Here is an 18,850-nt window from a genome sequence, read left to right on the forward strand (position 1 = left end):
TGGTTGACTGAAAACCATTGTTTATGATTATTTCTGATTATTATCAGTCACTCTGAGACCGAACATGAAAATAGTCTTCTACATCTATCTCCTGCGTCAGCTTATAATCAAAAATAGACTGTGAAACGCTAGAATTCGAAAGTCCTCACAAATCTATGTCACACTGTGATTTTGCATTCATGGCCCCGCCCATCTTGGCTCATGCCTGCCCACAGGAAGACCTTTATTACATCTTAGGTGTGTTCTTGCTGTGTCTTTGTAAATCCATGCTTTCGTTCTTTTTTAAACACAGAAACAGTTTTGTTTACCTGTTTGTAGCTACGGTTTCGCCGACAGCTGCCGGCTTCTTCAGGCTGCCCGCAGATAAACGTTTATCTGCGGGCAGCCTGAAGAAGCCGGCAGCTGTCGGCGAAACCGTAGCTACAAACAGGTAAACAAAACTGTTTCTGTGTTTAAAAAAGAACGAAAGCATAGACCTTTATTACATTTCTGCAGTGAGGAGAGAGTGGAGAGTGTCTTTGTGGTAGTGACTTTGGAACATGGCTGAAACGAGGTGTGTACATATTATTTATAACAATGAGCAATCCTGCTGTTTTCAGCCCACCTCCGCACCAGTAAACTTCTGCATCTCAGAACAGCTGCAGCTTTTTCATTTTTAAAATGACTCATAAGGCATTGATTTACACTAGAGAACACTGCAAACGTAATGAGTAAACCACACCTTTAAGAGTGATTTTGTGTGTGTGTGTGTGTGTGTGTGTGTGTGTGTGTGTGTGTGTGTGTGTGTGTGTGTGTTGCAGAGATGTGATTTCTCATCCACACATGTGATCTAACAGCTTATTCAGTCTCAGTGTGTTTTTCATTCTTTTTATCCTGGCAGTGGAACTGGAACAACATTAAATATGAGATTGAACCATGATATCAAACTTGGATCTTCTTCTTTTTGGATTAAGGGTAAACGGCCTATGTTTTATCTAGCGCCTGCTAGAGCCCTGGAACCCCCCAAGGCACTTAACAACACAATCAGTAATTCACCCATTCACACGCTGGTGGGGATGAGCTACATCATAGCCACAGCTGCCCTGGGGAGCACTGACGGAGGCGAGGCTGCCGAGCACTGGTGCCACCGGTCCATCTGACCACCACCAGCAGGCAAGAGGGTTAAGTGTCTTGCCCAAGGACACAACGACAGACTGAGCGGGGCTCGAACCTGCAACGTTCTGATTACGGGGTGAGCACTTAACTCCTGTGCCACCGTCACCCCTTCATGGCGGATGGCATAAACAAACAGTGACCTTTGAAGTCTCAAAGGATTTTGTGATCTTGCGAGCCCAGGGAGGAGAATGGCAGGAAATGCCTCTTCATGTCTGACGCTCACCAGGTGGGGATTAACGCAAGTAAACATCACGCTTCTACGCCTCTGATGCCTCTAGTGAGGATACAGGGTTACCCTATGGCAGCACGGGTGGGGGATGGGTGGGCGTTGTTTCAGCTTGTTTTCTTAAAGTGACAGAGCCTTGAAACGGCTCATTTTGGACCGTTGTGAAACTGCCCAAAATAACACTGCTGAAATTACTTTTGTGCTAAGAACTTAAGAAAAAAAATGTTGTTTCAACCATTGAAACTCAAGAAAACAAGTCATAAAATGTCTCTTTCTTATTGCTGTTTGAAACTGAGCTGCAGCCACAGATGTGCAGAAAATCAAGTCATGTATCCAGCTCTTGCATTCCTGTCAGGATACGAAGACATAACTGGTGCTGTTTTAGTTTAAGGATGATTAAATTATATTATTCTTGTGTCTCAACGCAAGGGGCTGTCTCTTTGTGTTTAGGGATTATTGTAAAACCTGATTTAACTAAAGGATTTTTATTTTTTCTGTTTTTTTCTGCTCATTGAACCTTGCTCACTTGAACCTAACTTAACTTTAAAGAAACTTTCTAAGAATCCCCTTATTAACTTATTTATTACAAGAAAATAAAGTTAATCAAACTTAAAGCAGGACATTAAAAATACAAAAACATTGTCAAGAAGGAAACAAAATCATGCTAAAGATGCAGTAAAAATGTTTATGAAGGTGGAAAAATAAAGTCAGAGATTTAAAATCACACTGCACGACTACTTTGAACAAAGAAGGCTGAGACTGAAACCAAGACTCATTAACAGACCCAAAAGTCAAATTAACTTCAACAATATTAGAATTACCCAACATGCTCTAGTAACATCACAGATGCTATAGGTTATTCAAATAAATTCAAAACTCAACATTAATGAAGCTAGAACAAAGGGTTAAAACAAATAAAACACCACAGGCACTAATAATGCAGTGTGAAAAATTCTGAACTTAAATGTTTTTATTAACAGCTTTACTAAACATCAAAAACACATCCATGGACTGACAGGCAGGTGACTCTTGTGAAGCTGTTGCCATGGTATCAAATAGAAAAACACACCTAAGTTTATCCAGTTTACAGAGTGAGAAAGCTGTTTCCTGCCTCCGTGCTCTGTGCTGCTGCCTGCTTGCTGACTGTTTTGTGAGCATGTTGAAGCTGTTGTAACACAAACAGGTGATGAGAGCGCTTGATCAGATCTGAAACAACAACAACAGAGATGTATTTGGCTTTTTAACACCTTCTTGCAGTCAGATCAGATCCAGTCCATCACATGTAGACTTAAACAGCTGGATTCTGATCAGGTGGTGGTGCAGACCTGACTCTTGGTGTTTGTTCCACCTGCAGCCCGAGAACCTGCTGCTGGCCAGTAAGTGTAAAAACGCTGCTGTGAAACTAGCTGACTTTGGACTGGCTATCGAGGTTCAAGGAGAGCAGCAGGCTTGGTTTGGTGAGTTTTACACACACACACGCATGCACGCACACACACACACACACACACACACACACACACACACACACACACACACACACACACACACACATACACACACACACACACACTTCTAAAATGTATTTCCTCTCCCACGTCTTGTCTAAGCTGTAGCAGAGATCTGTGGATTCTGTGCAGGACCAGCAGACCACTTTGAAGCCTAATTAATTTTTTTTTTTCAGCTATGAAAGTTAATGACAACTCAACAGAATTTCGGTCCTTTTTCTCCATAATTCAGTCTTCACACAGTCCGCTCTTGAACTCACCCACCAACCAGGCCTGCTGCTGATGGTGTCCTCTCACGTGTGTATAAATGCAGGACAACTTTAAAAGTTTATTTTTTTCAATACATGTATTAGACTTAAAACCTTTTTATTCACTCAATTTCTATCATTTCTGTCATTGCTGTGCAGAAACCAACACATTCCCAAATGTTTCAACACATAATTACACCATTTAGTCATTTTATACACTTTATATGAACTTACTTTGGACTTTACATTGGTGATCTTCTTAGTCCCTACACCCCCAGCAGGTCCCTGAGGTCCAGTGATCAAAGCCTACTGGCTGTGCAGCACCAGGCTAAAGACCAAAGGTGACAGATAATTTGCTGCTGTGGCCTGAGCCTGAGATCAGTGGACTCAGTGGTCTCCTTTAAAAAACAGCTGAAAACTCACTTGTTCAAGCTGGCTTTTGTGTGACCTTCTTCACCACTCTCTTTATTCTGCTCTCCCCACCTATTCCACCTTCCTCAGGATCCACTGATTTCCCTCTTTCCTATTCATTCTTTCTCTTTCTTAACATTTTGTATCACAATAGTCTATCTTATGCTCATTTTAAATATATTTTAAACCATTTTCTAAATTATTTTTTGTATTTTTTGTTTTTGTGAAGCGTCTCGTGATTTTTATCTTGAGAGCCGCTATAGAAAAGATATTTTCTTCTTCTCCTACTTTATACATATTTGCATGTTTCTTGAAAGCATACATGCTAGGAGGGTGATGACTGAGACCAGGAGCTGCTGGCTGATTAACTGATAAGAGGACAGGTGTGTAAGCTGAGGACGAACTATGGACAGTGACACGAGGAACTAAATAACCGGACACCTAAGCTCTGTCATTTTCCTTCACTAAAGTGAAAAGGAGAAATTTCCACACAGATTCTGTAACCTTTTCTGTAAAACATCTTTCAACAGCGGCCTTCCTCCCATTTTCTTATGCAAAGTTTTTGCCTGGAGGCTTGAAGGCTCAGACTGTTATAAGATAGATGAAATCCTCCTTTATGACACAATAACTCATCCTTTTACATTAATACACCTCCTACCCCTAAGATGAAACCCTACATTTTTATCTCCTTGTTGAATCTGGGTGTTTTTAATACACTCTACATCATGACGTATCAGTGTTGGGTTCATACCTGAGTCTGATGTCAACAAACATTTTTGTCTACAGAACTACCTCTATATAGACATTTTCTCTTTTATGGACCCATAAACCAGGGAGACGGTTGTGGGTGAAAATCCTAGGCCAGCTGGTCTGCTGCCAACAACCATGTTATTTCTATATCACTTATATCTCACTTCTCCATTCTGCTGGTCAATTTGAACTCCAACACCTTGTTTTCACCTCATCTAAATGCCCAAATGCACCAAGTTGCTTCCATGTGATTGGCTGACTTGATATAATTGCTAACTGTCACACCCTGTTGGTTCAGTCCTGTGTTCAAGTTAATTGCTCCCACCTGCCTCTTGTCTCCCAATCACCCAAGGTCCCAGCTCCTCCTGTATTTAAACCCTGTTAGTCCATTTTGTCTGGTTGGTTCATTGTTTCATTGTCCTGTGTGTCTCATTAAAACCCTTTAAATGTTCCTGTCTGTCTGTCTGTCTGTCTGCCTGCCTGTCTGCCTGCCTGCCTCCTTCCTCACCCGCGTGTGGATCCTCACCTCCATTTCACTCACCGGCACGCCTGACAGAATGAACCAACCCAGTAAAGGATCCAGCGGGGTGGTTCTTCCTTTGGAGTGTTTGCTCCAGTTTTTAACCGCAGATCACCGGCCGGCTTCTCCTCCTCTGGCCTCGTCTCGCCGCAGACGCCGTCGCCGTCGCCGAACCCCGGCTGCGACGATCCCCTCCGCCCTCCCGGACCTAGATGCGAGGTTGGACCAGGAGACACAGCTAGACCGCTCCTCCTACGTGGGCACCAGACTGGCTGTGTGCTCCCCCGGAGCTGGCCCACGGCGTTGGGAAGGATGCCGGGCTCCACTGTCACCCCTGGTCCCGGGACGGAGCCGCGAGCTCGCTGCAGCTCCGGCTCGGCGCGCCAGATTGGACCAGCCCCCAGTCAGACCAGCAGTCCTGTCTCCGGTCCAATCAGCACCTTCTTCATCTGGAGGCCGAGGGACCACGCCTACAGCCCAGCTGACAGAGCTCGCCGGCCTCCAGGCGGAGCTTGGCCAGATCCGTCAGCTCGTCAGCCTCCAGGAGTTCCAGCTGGACACCTATCCTCCCCGAATTACCAGGAGAAGGTTCCGGTTCAGTCTGCAGCTCCCTCATCTCTTGGCCAAAGGGTCGAACCCGCAGTCCACCCAGAAGAGCTCGCCGGTCTCCGAGCTGAGCTGGCCCAACTCCATCAGAGCCTCAGTCTCCAAAAGCTCCAGCTGAACAATCTATCCTCCCTGCTCTCCCAGTTTCCGGCACCACCAGTTCAGTCAGCTCCTGTCCCAGTGGTGGTCCCGGATGTCGCACCGCATCCTGTTCCAGCAGTGGTCCCGGAGGTCGCACCGCATCCGGTCCAGCCTGTCCAAGCGGTCCCGTCTGTAGCAACTCCTCCTCCACTCCAGAAGCCGGCGGTCCAGAAGCCGACGCCCCCGGACCAGAAATCGACGGACCAGAAGTCGACGGACCAGAAGCCGACGGTCCAGAAGTCGACACCCCCGGACCAGAAGTCGACGCCTCCGGACCAGAAGTCGATGGAGGTAGACGCCCCCGGTCCTGAAGTTGACGCCCCTTCCAGTCCAGAGGTCGACTCTCATTTGTGTCCAGAGGTCGACTCTCATTCGTGTCCAGAGGTCGACTCTCATTCGTGTCCAGAGGTCGACTCTCATTCGTGTCCAGAGGTCGACTCTCATTCGTGTCCAGAGGTCGACTCTCATTCGTGTCCAGAGGTCAACTCTCATTCGTGTCCAGAGGTCGACGCTCTCTCCAGTCCAGAGGTCGACGCTCTCTCCAGTCCAGAGGTCGACGCTCTCTCCAGTCCAGAGGTCGACGCTCTCTCCAGTCTAGAAGTCGACGCTCTCTCCAGTCCAGAGGTCGACGCTCTCTCCAGTCCAGAGGTCGACGCTCTCTCCAGTCTAGAGGTCGACGCTCTCTCCAGTCTAGAGGTCGACGCTCTCTCCAGTCCAGAGGTCGACGCTCTCTCCAGTCCAGAGGTCGACGCTCTCTCCAGTCCAGAGGTCGACGCTCTCTCGTGTCCAGAGGTCGACGTTCCCTCGTGTCCAGAGGTCAACGTTCCCTCGTGTCCAGAGGTCGACGCTCTCCAGTCCAGTGGTTGACGACGACGCCTCCAGCCCAGGGGCCAACGCCGACGCCTCCAGCCCTGAGGTCGTCGCCGCCGCCTCCAGCCCTGAGGTCGTCGCTGCTGCCTCCAGTCCAGAAGTCAAAGACATTTCCTCTGGCGTCTCTGCCTCCGGTCACCGCCAGTCCTGCCCTCACCAGGCGCGGGCCCCCAAGAGCCCGTCGTCGCCTCCTCCTCTGCCACAGACGCAGGCCCCCAAGAGCCCGTCGTCGCCTCCTCCTCTGCCCCAGACGCAGGCCCCAAGAGCCCGTCGTCGCCGCCTCCTCTGCCACAGACGCAGGCCCCAAGAGCCCGTCGTCGCCGCCTCCTCTGCCACAGACGCAGGCCCCCAAGAGCCCGTCGTCGCCTCCTCCTCTGCCACAGATGCAGGGCCCCAAGAGCCCGTCGTCGCCACCTCCTCTGCCACAGACGCAGGCCCCCAAGAGCCCGTCGCCACCTCCTCTGCCCCAGGCGCAGGCCCCCAAGAGCCCGTCGTCACCTCCTCTGCCCCAGGTGCAGGCCCCCGGACTCTACTGGTTCCTGCCTCCTCTCCGTCGGTCCCTCGGTCCCTCTCGGCCCTCCCTGCGGGTCCCCCTCCTCCCACCCTGCTCTATGTTCCTGTGGGCGTCTGAAATCCGCCCTTTGGGGGGGGGGGGGGGGGGGGGGGGACTGTCACACCCTGTCCTGTCTCCCCATTCGGTTCAGTCCTGTGTTCATGTTAATTGCTCCCACCTGCCTCTTGTCTCCCAATCACCCAAGGTCCCAGCTCCTCCTGTATTTAAACCCTGTTAGTCCATTTTGTCTGGTTGGTTCATTGTTTCATTGTCCTGCGTGTCTCATTAAAACCCTTTAAATGTTCCTGTCTGTCTCTGTCTGTCTGTCTGTCTGTCTGTCTGCCTGCCTGCCTCCTTCCTCACCCGCGTGTGGATCCTCACCTCCATTTCACTCACCGGCACGCCTGACACTAACAAGCAGCTGATCAGGTGTATCTAGTGGGTGATGTCATTTATGTTAACGACGGTGGCACACAGGAGTTAAGTGCTCGCCCTGTAATCGGAAGGTTGCTGGTTCGAGTCCTGCTCAGTCTGTCGCTGTCATAGTGTCCTTGGGCAAGACACTTAACCCACCTTGACTGCTGGTGGTGGTTGGAGGGACTGGTGGCGCCAGTGCTCGGCAGCCTCGCCTCTGTCAGTGCGCCCCAGGGTAGCTGTGGCTACATTGCAGCTCATCCCCACCAGGGTGTGAATGTGTGTGCGAATGGGTGAATGACTGATTGTGTTGTAAAGCGCCTTGGGGGGTTCCAGGACTCTAGAAGGCGCTATATCAAACACAGGCCATTTACCATTTACCATTTAATACGAAGACCCTCTCCAGGTTGCTAAACGCCACTCTTTCAGCATCCTCCTCCACGTCACAAACACACCTGCTGAACTAAACCAAGCTCTTTTGTGGTGTTCTTCCAGGTTTTGCGGGAACTCCTGGCTACTTGTCCCCTGAGGTGTTGAGGAAGGAGGCGTATGGTAAACCTGTAGACATCTGGGCATGCGGTAAACTCTCTGCTGACTCGCCAAAGCCTCTTCCTCCTTGTTCTCCTGTATGTCACTCAGTAGATGGTTGTGTTCGTGTGTGTAGGTGTGATCCTTTACATCCTCCTGGTTGGTTACCCTCCGTTCTGGGACGAAGACCAGCACAAACTCTACCAGCAGATCAAAGCTGGAGCCTATGATGTAAGCCTCCACCTTCCCCTCGCTTCAAATCCAATGTGTAGCTGTTCATATTTTTAACAAATATGTGGGTGTGGTGTAGTTTCCCTCTCCAGAGTGGGACACAGTGACTCCAGAGGCTAAAAATCTGATCAACCAGATGTTGACCATCAATCCTGCCAAGAGAATCACAGCTCAGGAGGCACTGAAGCATCCATGGGTCTGCGTAAGTACGCTCTCTCCTGTTTGCCAGGGAACCTTGAATCTGGATCTGTTTGAGCCTGAAATGTTTCCAGAAGTGCTTTCTACCCCAGGAGCCTCAGAATCAACAGATTTGCTGCACAAAGCCAGCTCTCTCCAACAGCTTCTGCCCACATAAACCTGTCACTGCCAGAGCTGCATTTCTGTGATGTTTTATTTTCAGCATCTCACTTTTTGTCTCCCTGCAGCAACGCTCAACAGTGGCCTCAATGATGCACAGACAGGAGACGGTCGAGTGCCTGAAGAAGTTTAACGCCAGACGGAAACTCAAGGTGTGAAAACACTAAAAGGGTCACGTGGACTTTAGTTTTACTGATCTCGATCCAAGTGGAGTTTTAGACATTTTTATTGGCTAATGAAGGAAATAAAAGTGGTGAAAAACTACAGCAGAACTAACTTGTAGACACACTCTAAAAATGAAAGGTGAGGAACTTAACAAGAGAATTATTTCACATCTTAAGAAAATTGCAATAAAATGTAAAGGATTGAAATAAAAAAGCAAAACAGAAAAAATAACTGTTTTCAGCATTCAGTTGTGTATTTATTTACTTTTTCTTGTCATTTATTCATTTATCCTTTATCATGTAAGGATCTGTGGTATGATAAAACAAGCAGGCCTTTATCAGAAGATTATTTCTATGTTAGATTTGAATAACAGCATCATAAATCTTCTGTAAAAGCGTTTGTTTCTGATGTGCCACTTTGAGATGTGGAGGCATCCTTGGTGCAAACAAGGGAGAATTTCTTTTAGTCTTGTTTTCCGTGAGCATCTCTGCAGGGTAACAGAGTGACTCTGCTGCTGCCTGAACCCTGTAACAGTGACATTTTTACTACTACATCAAAGTATCTCAGGTTATGGTTTCCCAGAAAGATTTGTTAAAAGTAAAACACTGCTGTTCATTGAAAAAGTGATAATTATCAAAGTAGCAAACATTTCAGGAGCCTAAATATCCTGCAGTCACACAATAATGCAGCAGTAGCTCAGGAAGTAGAGCAAGCTGGCCAGTAATCAGAGGGTTGTAGGATTGATCCCGTTTCCCAGCAGAGAATTCTGCTGTTGTGTCGTCGAGCAGGACACTTAACCCCTGTTGCCTGGTGGTGGTGGTCGGAGGGACTGATGGCGCCTACGCTCAGCAGCCTCGCCTCCAACAGTGTGCTCCAGGGCAGCTGTGGCTACATTGTGGCTCACCATCAGTAAATGGATGTATAATGCACTATAGTATAAAGCACTTTGGAGTCCTCTGACTCTGAAAAAAACACATACATGATAGCTTCTGGAAGCTCTACACACACACGCACACACATGCATATGAGCGCACGCGAACACACACACATTTAGGTGTGACTGGACATCTTTAAGCTAACTGTGGTCTCTTTTTGCACTACAGGGAGCTATTTTGACCACCATGCTCGTCTCCAGGAACTTCTCTGGTGAGTAAAGTTCTTTCCAAAGATGAGAGCGAGGAAGATGAAGTGACACGCCATCTGCCCTATGCCTTCTCTTTACACATTCACACACGCATGCACACACACACACACACACACACACACACACACACACACACACACACACACACACACACACACACACACACACACACACACACACACACAGTTTCACAGTCACTCACACAACAGTGTATTTGTAAGCAGGGATCACAGTAGACATATTTGGCTTTGAGCATTTCTTTAAAGCTCAAACAGAATTGTTTGATTACAACAAGTGATACAGAATAGAGGCCAAGTCCAGGTCTGAGTGTCTGATGTCCTGGAAATATCTCCATAAAAATCTGATATATTAATAGAAAGAAAAAAATGGCAACAACATGCTGTGTTTTGATGGCTTACTTTTAGATTACTGCTGCTATTTCACAACAATACCTGAGATATTACGGAAGAGACGAGGAATTACACTGCTTAGGCCCGTAGCAAACTGCATTCCCCCTTCTGGGACTCAAACACCATCAGCTCTCAAGAAAAGATAAATGTTTTAAAATTCTCAGAGTTGTAGATAGTTTTAACCCTAGCTGTTTCTTTAAATATGGGTTTATTTGGTCTCTAAATTAAAATAATAATAGACTTTCATTTATATGTGGCTTAAGTGTACAAGAACGGGACTCACAGGTCTAATGCAATAGGAGGAAACTGCAGAGCACAGTTCAGGAGGAAGGAAGGGATTGGCCACTGATGGGGATTTTAGGAACAGTTGAGGAGACATTAAATAGGAAAGAAATTTTTCGTTATTTAAGAGAAAAATAGCTGAGAATTTAGTTTTTTAGGTGATGTTGCACATTCATACAGTAGGTGGCAGTATGCACCATTCAGTCTTTTGCAATCTGCCAATTAATTTGAGAGTAGAAAAAGACCTCATTGTCAGATACTGATCCTTCTGTTAATTAGGCCCGAGTAGCGAAGCTGCAAAGGCCTATTGTATCTGCTCTGTTTATTATTTTTTCTTCTTCTTTGAATGGCTTTTGGGGGTCTTATCATATCCAAAAACTCACCAAATTCTGGCCCAATATAGAAAGTGCGTGAAATTTACGTATTTCAATGGCGATGTGAAAGTTGCTAAAAAGGTAGCTCGACAGCACCCCCTTGAAAATTAAAAATACCCCTCCACTTTGACCTTTTTTAATAATAGAGTGATGAAATTTGGTACACTTGTAGAATTCAACAATACGCACAGAAAAGTCTCTTGCACCCATGGTCAACATCAAACAGGAAGTTGGCCATTTTGGACTGAAGTAGCGATTTTGACCTCGTTTTGGTCATTTGTAGGGTCTGTATTTGGTTGAACAGTTTGGCCATTTTTCACACGATTGTCTCAAAAATAGTGTGCGATCGATCAGAAGGGATGGACAATTTAAATGAGAAAATAAAACTGACTTTTTGTAAATACTGAAGGGGCGGGTCCAGGCCTCGAAGTTCGAGCACTCGCCAAAAAAAATTCAAATGGCTATAATTTCATAAATGAAAAAATTACAGTAAAAAAAAACATTTTTGTGGACATTCCTCATCGGCCCCCCCAAAAAAATGAATGGTCGATTGATGATGTCACACAAGCCCCAGGACTAAAAAGGTCAAGTTTTACTGTGAAATTTCCCAAAATTCGCCATTTCATATAATCACCACACACTTGTAGCAGATGGCCTCTGCTCACTCTCTCCCTATTGGAAGAGAAACTGAAACACGTTACCGTAGACCTGGAGAAAATTCAAGAGGACATGGAAGTCCAGAAAATGGCTCTCGATCTTTCAATCTTCCTTTATGCCTGTGAAAGAATTAGCAGCCTTGAACGCCAAACTGAGAACTTTATAGAGGTTACTAGCTCTCTGACTGAAGACAATGAAGTTTTGGAGAAGAATGTTGAGAATTTAACACAGGAAATTACAAGAAACCAGGTCGTTTATCAGGTCCTTCACGAACAAGTCCTGGATCTCAAAGCCAAACTGACAAAATCTGAACAATTTGTCCAGACAGAGGAGTGTTTGTCTCCTACAGAGAACCAAGAGGAGAAAGACATAAATCTGAATCCAAAGCATCAGAAGGAGAAAATTTTCTAAACATTTACAAAGGAATGTAGGTCTCTGATTCAGAACTCTAAAAAAAAACAAAGATACTGGATGGTGGACCAGCTGCTAGAAGAACTTGGTGATGGGTGGTGATTCGTGAGGAGGTCTTCCTGTGTCGAGGAAGTACCTTCATCCACCATGGGGTACAAAACATGCAGCACAACGGTTATCTTACAGGAAACAGATCACCTGGTCAATTTATTTCTGTCTCCTTGTATGGAGGGTTTTCTCTGGGTGCTCCAGTTCACCCCCACCCAAATTCCTAAATCCCTGACACATTACCCTGATGGATCTGCTCAGCTTTTCAGTAATGAACATTCAAACAGCATCTCTGCAAGAAAGGTATTTATCTAGTTATTCTACTGACACGATTACATCAGACATTAATAAGAAACGGCCAGAACATAAAAGTTAGTAGAAATGAACACGCATTACACACCCTTTTGGGGAAGCCAGGCTCCGTAATTCAAACCATGCCCATGAGAAGATTAGCTGCCTTGAGTACCAATTTGAGAACTTTTAAAAGCTTTAATTCTGAGGGAGAAAATTCAGCAGATCATAGATGAACTGACAAAAAACTAGTCCTAAATTCAACTCCTTCAAGACAAAGTCCTGTATCTCCAAGCCAAACTGACGGAAAATTCTCAACAGAATGTCAACAGAATCTAGATAGTATACTGAAATTAGACACATAAATCCCCATGGATGAAACCAAGACCAGAAAAGATCAGGTTCAGCTATACAGTGCTTGAAAACAAGATCTTACAGCAGAGAGGAGAGCATCGAGAATTTCTCCAGTCAGCACAGTGTTTGTCTCCTACAGAGAACCAATAGGAGTAGACTTAAATCTGAATTCAAAGCATCAGAAGAACGTTTTCGAAAGATTTACAAAAAATTGGTCTTTCATCTAAAAATCAGACATTGGTTGTGTTGGTGATCTAGCTGCCAGAAGCACTTGATGGGTGATGATGCAATGGGACAACAACAGTTGGGGTCAGACATGACAGTTTTTGGGGGGACAGGGCTGATGGTTGCAGATTTCAGGCAGCTTAACCCTGGGACAGACTGATGACGCATCATGTAACACACGCTACAACTTCCAGTTAGTTGGACAATCAAAGCTTATGAACAAAGTCATGATGTGAGTTGATGTAAAGCGTGGGGTCAACATCATATCTACTTTAGTCTGATCTGTCCAAAATCTAAATCCTACATTATCGCCATGGAGACACCATCCCAGCTGGTCTGAGCTTAGTTGTTGGTTTTAAGGTAGATCTAAGGCATCAATAAGCGCCGTTACTGCATCAGACCAACTAGCAGAGCGATGCAGAGGTGTGTTAGGTAAACGGGCCTCCACGGTGACCCACTTACACCCATCTGAGATGGATGCGTTGGACCAGAGTGCTTTTAGAGGAGCTGCTGGTGATAATCTCAAGGGACTGGCTAAGAGCATCTCATATCCATTATTAGATCAGTATTGTTTTACTCTGAAGTATTGGTCCAAACTAAAAACTAAAAACCTGGTTCTCTGCTTGTGTTTCAGTGGGCCGGCAGACTACAGCCCCTGCATCTGTCAGTGGAATGGGAGGAACCACCGCCGGTATCGTGGAACAAGGTGAACCCTTTCTACCCCATCTTCCTTTAAGTCTTTATATCCCTTCCTCTCACTGATCTCACACAATTAAATGGAAATCTCCCAGAGTCGCTGACTTTCCAGCTCCTCTCAGTTTGTGTTTAATCTCTGTTCTTAAATCTCCCCCCACCCCTACCTTCATTTGCCTTTAACGCATCTGAAATGCTTGCCAAGGTAAGCAGCCTCGTCTCTCATCTCTGAGAGGAGGGCATTACTCAGATCTCTGCTCCTGTCAGGGGTTAAGACCTCTTTTGGTTTGTCAGGAATTAGAAGACAAAAAAAATACAGTTTGAACTGTATGCAGAATTCAGGATGTGGGTTTTCTTTAATGCGAGGTGCACGGAAATAAAAAAATATTGGATCATAGCTGCCAGACTGTGCAGGAGCACTCGCGCAGAGCTTTAGAGTCACTGTGATGAGGGATTAATGTCAGCATGACTATTGCTTTATACGCTTTTCTCCTCGTTTATCTTCATAAAACACATTTATTCACCAGAACACACACTTTTCTGCAGCTTAATGTTTTAGCTTTGCCCTCGTGTCCTGCAACAGCATCACTGAAATCTTGTAATCAGTGTCCTCCTCAACCCATTCTCACCTGCATCTCTGCTCCACTTCCTCCATAGTCCGACGCCTAATCCCTCATTTATCTGTGTGCATCTGTGTATGAGTGTATTTTAGATTATTTCGAGAATTAGACTTTTTTCCCCCTCCCCTCATGCCTGATGCCCACTGCTTATCTAATGCTTTAAGCAGCAAATCAGGGTTAGGAGGAGCCGGTTAAATGATGGTTTTTAATGTGGTTTTTTTTTTAGTAAATGTGTGGGGTTTTAACTTTATTTTTGGGAAAACCAGGAGAGTTTTTTTTCACCTTTGGGCTATGTTTATTTGTAAGTTTCAGGCTTGCTGATGAGCCAATTTGCTTTAGCTTGCACGCATGCATGATTAATCGTGTTTGTGTGAGCAGATTTGAAGAGTTTTGTTCAGCTGAAGGTTTATGATGTGTACTCTTCCATCTGACAGTGTGTCGTTCTGCTTTTCTGCAGCAGCCAAAAGTCTCCTCAACAAGAAGGCTGATGTCAAGGTAAGAAGGATGCTCGCTCTTTTAATGTTCAGCATCATTTTGACTTCATCTCAGGTGTTTCAAGCAACATGTGACTAAACGTCATGGACTATTAAAGTATTTTTAATAAACAGAAACACATCTTATTTTAACCATGTGAGACCAGAGCTTTGTTTGGTGTGCATTTTTAATTTTGTCACTGTATTTGTAATTGAAAAAAAAATCTGAATAATACAATGTAGCTGTTGTTGTTGACCACAGCTTCGAATTTAAAGGTGTGGTTGACTGAAAAACCTTTTTTTTTAATGTTTTTTCTGATTATAATCAGTTACTCTGAGTTTTTTTATGCGTGCTTTTTTGAAGGAAGACCAGTGAAAAGATCATTATAATAGTCCAGCCTGCTGGAGATGAACACATGTATGATTTTCTCTAGGTCTTGTCTGGACATGAAACCCCTGAGTCATGCTACATGATGAAGATGATAAAACGCTGATCTGGTTACAGCCTTAATGTGACCAGTGAAGCTCAGGTCTGAGCCAGTTATGACACCAAGATTTCTAATCTGGGTCTTTGTCTTTATTCCTCTGGAGCCAAGAAGAGCAATAACCTCCATCCCGTCCTTATTTCCAGAGACAATACCTTCAGTCTTGTCTTTGTTTAACTGGAGGAAGTTTGATTGTATCCATTCATTAACTAGCCCCAAACACTGGCAGAGTGAGTCTTGGGGACCATTTCACCTCGTTTATTTAAAATTCTAACTAAATCCAAGTAATAAAAAGTAATAAAAACAAAACAAGTTCATAAACCAACACCAGCTAAATACAATTAAACTAAACACCAATTGCCCTTGTTTGTGCATCAAGAAAGGAGATAATCAATTTTCTAAGAATTCCACGTTTAAATCAAATTACTTAACCTCCTCGCTGTGTTGTTTTGCGTATTACTCATTTATTTAAATCAGGTGTGTTGGAGTAGGGAGAGAGCTAAAATTTGCAGGCTGGTATCCCTCAAGGATGGTGTTGGTGTCCTCTGCTTTACACAAGCATCATCTTAACTTATACGTTAATGTTGACATTTACATTTGTGCTAAAGTATGCAGGTTTCAAAAATAGCACATGGATGTCAAAATCTACCTCTTTTAATGACCTCTACAAAGCCCCAGTTGGTGTTCCTAACTGGTCCAGACTGTAGCCAAATTATCTTGATCTCTGTTTTAACTGACACCATAAACAGGCTCAATGATGTTAGGGTTAGACAAGTAAGTCTCAGTCAGGCAGTGGCTGGGTCAGCCAAAATGAGGGACATCGGGCCAAATTGTGGGACATGGGGAAACAAGAAGTTGATCTGAGTTGACTCCAAAAGTTAATTAGCTGTAGTTGTATGATATTTTCCATATATAGTTCAGTGTTGGATATGGATTCATACAGAAAAGAAACTCAACCAGGGCAAATGTACTTCAACAATTAGTGAAGATCACTGATGCAAAATTACTTACTCGTGTGCATTTATGAAATGTGAAGGATCAAACATGGAGGTAATCTGCATTTATTTAAAAATGATTTAAATCCCCTGACTTCTTAGCGCAGTCGGTTCATTCAGATCAGAGTCTTTTCATTCTGACTCGTTTCTCCGTTTTGGCACTGCCACCACTTTGCACCACTCTGCCGCAGACGTTACACACACTGAATAATCATTTCGTGCCAGAGCAAAGCTCGTAAAATAATTGGTTTGTGTGATCTTTAATTTCTTGAAGAGACACTTTAGAAGCAGAAACTGCAGTAATTTAGACTTCTGACATCACCAGTGTACCACTGTCAGATACCTGTTTTTCAGCTGACGTTGCAATTGTTTTTAATTGATTTCTCTGCAAACATCTGAGTGTAGCATCATGAAGGACAGATCCTTTCAAAACTAACAATAAATTAATACATAATAAATATAAATACAAATACACAAATGAGGAAATGAAATGTCCATCACGTTGCAAAGTGTGTTATGTAATAGTATGACAGTCATGAGGAGACAAAACTCGCCACATGCAGTGGGGGGGGGGGGGGGGGGGGGGGTGGTTATTGCTGCCGCTGCTGCTGTTTGGATTGCTGGCTGTAATGCACATAACACACAAGCTTGCAATATAAAGAAGAACAGCGCCTGTCCCCCTCCAGCTTGGGCTGTGTGACTGCACTGACCTGTCCTGTGGGACCCTCACTATGTAACCCTCATGTCCATGTTGTCTCTGGAGGAGCAGATAGGAAACAAGATCTCCTGTAACTTAAAATGAACCAAGGCTTCCTCCCAGTTTCTCTTTAGCTGAATTTAACATCAGTTTATCATCATGAAACAAAAGAATAAAGTGGAACTAGAACTTCTGTCTTCTATTTCTCTCTCCTTTTAACTTCTCCGTGTCCCTAAATAAGAGACAGGTTACGCTGCAGCTGCCGTCACTCACTCCGCTCCCTCCCCTAGACCGGATCTCCCGACATCTAAGCACTCGGACTGACTGAGCACTTCCAGGAGAAACAATAATGAAATTATGAAAATAATAACACATGTTTGGAGGAGCGTCCTCCGATCCTCTCTCTTGTGTGAGCACACAATCTCCCTCTCTCTCTCTCTCAGTCGCTGATCGAGCGAGCGGAGTGTGCTGCGTGACAACCCGCTCAATTAACATAATTCATGGCCCAAATCCAACAGAACAGATCGGGCTGATTCGGTTCAGGTTCGGTCTCAGGTTATAACTCCAGCGCTCAGCCCTGCAGCACCACATAAAGGCAGACCAAAGCTTCCTACCCGGTAAATGTGAGAACACCCGCTCTGGCAGATCTGGATGCTGCGCTGGTGCCGCCGTTAAATTAACACAACTACATTCCACTATAATTGATTATGGCTACTCTTCTATGATGCAGAATCGCATCTTGATGCATTGATTATTTGATTATTTTCCTCAGCTCTATCTATCCTACACCTCCCGGTTGGCCGTCGGGGGTGGGGGGGTGGGGGGGGGGTGCACGGGGGGTTTGGGGGCCACAAAGAGAGGGCTGGCGGGCCGGATGTGGCCCGCGGGCCGCCATTTGTGAACCACTGTCCTAGTGAATCCATAATTAAACGGGTAAACTAGCAGTAGCACATTCAATGTCAAGGAAAGTAAAATGTTATTATCAGGAGAGGGAGAATGTTTAAGTGGTTAGCAGCTGTGCTCAAGACAGAACATCAGCAGAACATCATTGTAGCTTCTTCTGGGGAGAAAACACTTAGAGAAAAAATTAAGTTAACAGCTGAACTTGAAATTATAGCCTACATGTTTACATTGCATGTATGTGTAGTGTAGTAGTAGGTGTAGTTAAGTTTTATGTTAATTGCATTCTCTAAGTGAAAATCACCAAAACAGCTATCACATAATTTCAGACATGTCTTTAGGTAATCTGCCACAATCAATATGTAACTATGGAAACTTGGTGCACAACGATGATGCTTGCTATGTTTAACCCTCTCAGGCTGAAAATAAGTTTTGATAAAAGGACGAACAACTAAGTGCTTCAGAGATACTTCTGAGTTAAAAAATGCTCATGAAATACGTATGTGGAGTAACCAGGTAGGTAGGTTTTAACGTTGCAAATCTGCAACGCCTGCCTCCAGAGGGTTAAGCATTGTCTGAAATGCTACAACATGGGGCTACCCCCTATGTTAGGTATCTATAACCTGCAGCTCTGGGTGAAGGTCAGCCTTTGTGAAGTGGCTCCTTGTAACCTCTCTGCCCTGATGAGTCTACTGGAGAGAGAGTGAATGCATGAGTGAGCTCTTCAAACCGTTGGAATAATCCAACAAACCGAGTCAGAGACTGCAGTTCCTGTTGGAAATCCTGCAGCTGATTATTTCATTTACAGTGGCTTCTGAACATCCAACATTCCGGTGATCCAGGTTAGGAATTCTGATGAGAAGCCCGAGAGATGCAGTATGGAAAATCTGGGTGACTCCCTCCTCTTCCTGATTCTTTAACCTACATCCTTCTTTCTTCCTCCTCCAGTCCCTACTCTCTTGGATTGCCAGCTCTGTCCTTTCTGCCAGGGTAGACTGATGCTAATCTCAGATTATTTCCTGCCAGATGATTAATCTGCCATTGCATAATCACAGGCTTGATTTAGCAGCACCACAGTTTTACATGATGGCACACAACCCGCGAACTATTT

The 18,850-nt window shown here is 44.9% G+C and overlaps 1 protein-coding gene across 8 annotated transcripts in view; it reads left to right on the forward strand.

Moving 5' to 3' along the window:
- The window catches only part of LOC107395908 (calcium/calmodulin-dependent protein kinase type II subunit beta), a 57,919-nt gene that overhangs the window by 23,095 nt on the left and 15,974 nt on the right, over positions 1–18,850 (forward strand). For 4 of the 8 annotated variants that reach the window (XM_054744102.2, XM_054744104.2, XM_070552218.1 and 1 more), the window contains exons 7-14: positions 2,736–2,838; positions 7,895–7,978; positions 8,064–8,158; positions 8,238–8,360; positions 8,584–8,667; positions 9,784–9,826; positions 13,511–13,582; positions 14,647–14,684. In XM_054744102.2, coding sequence (XP_054600077.1) covers positions 2,736–2,838; positions 7,895–7,978; positions 8,064–8,158; positions 8,238–8,360; positions 8,584–8,667; positions 9,784–9,826; positions 13,511–13,582; positions 14,647–14,684 — 642 coding nt within the window. The remainder of the gene's footprint in view (positions 1–2,735; positions 2,839–7,894; positions 7,979–8,063; positions 8,159–8,237; positions 8,361–8,583; positions 8,668–9,783; positions 9,827–13,510; positions 13,583–14,646; positions 14,685–18,850) is intronic. The other 4 variants (XM_054744103.2, XM_054744105.2, XM_070552219.1 and 1 more) reach the window with 1 other exon arrangement.

Source organism: Nothobranchius furzeri, chromosome 6, assembly GCF_043380555.1.
Source record: "Nothobranchius furzeri strain GRZ-AD chromosome 6, NfurGRZ-RIMD1, whole genome shotgun sequence".
In the NCBI taxonomy this organism is placed as follows: Eukaryota; Metazoa; Chordata; class Actinopteri; order Cyprinodontiformes; family Nothobranchiidae; genus Nothobranchius; species Nothobranchius furzeri.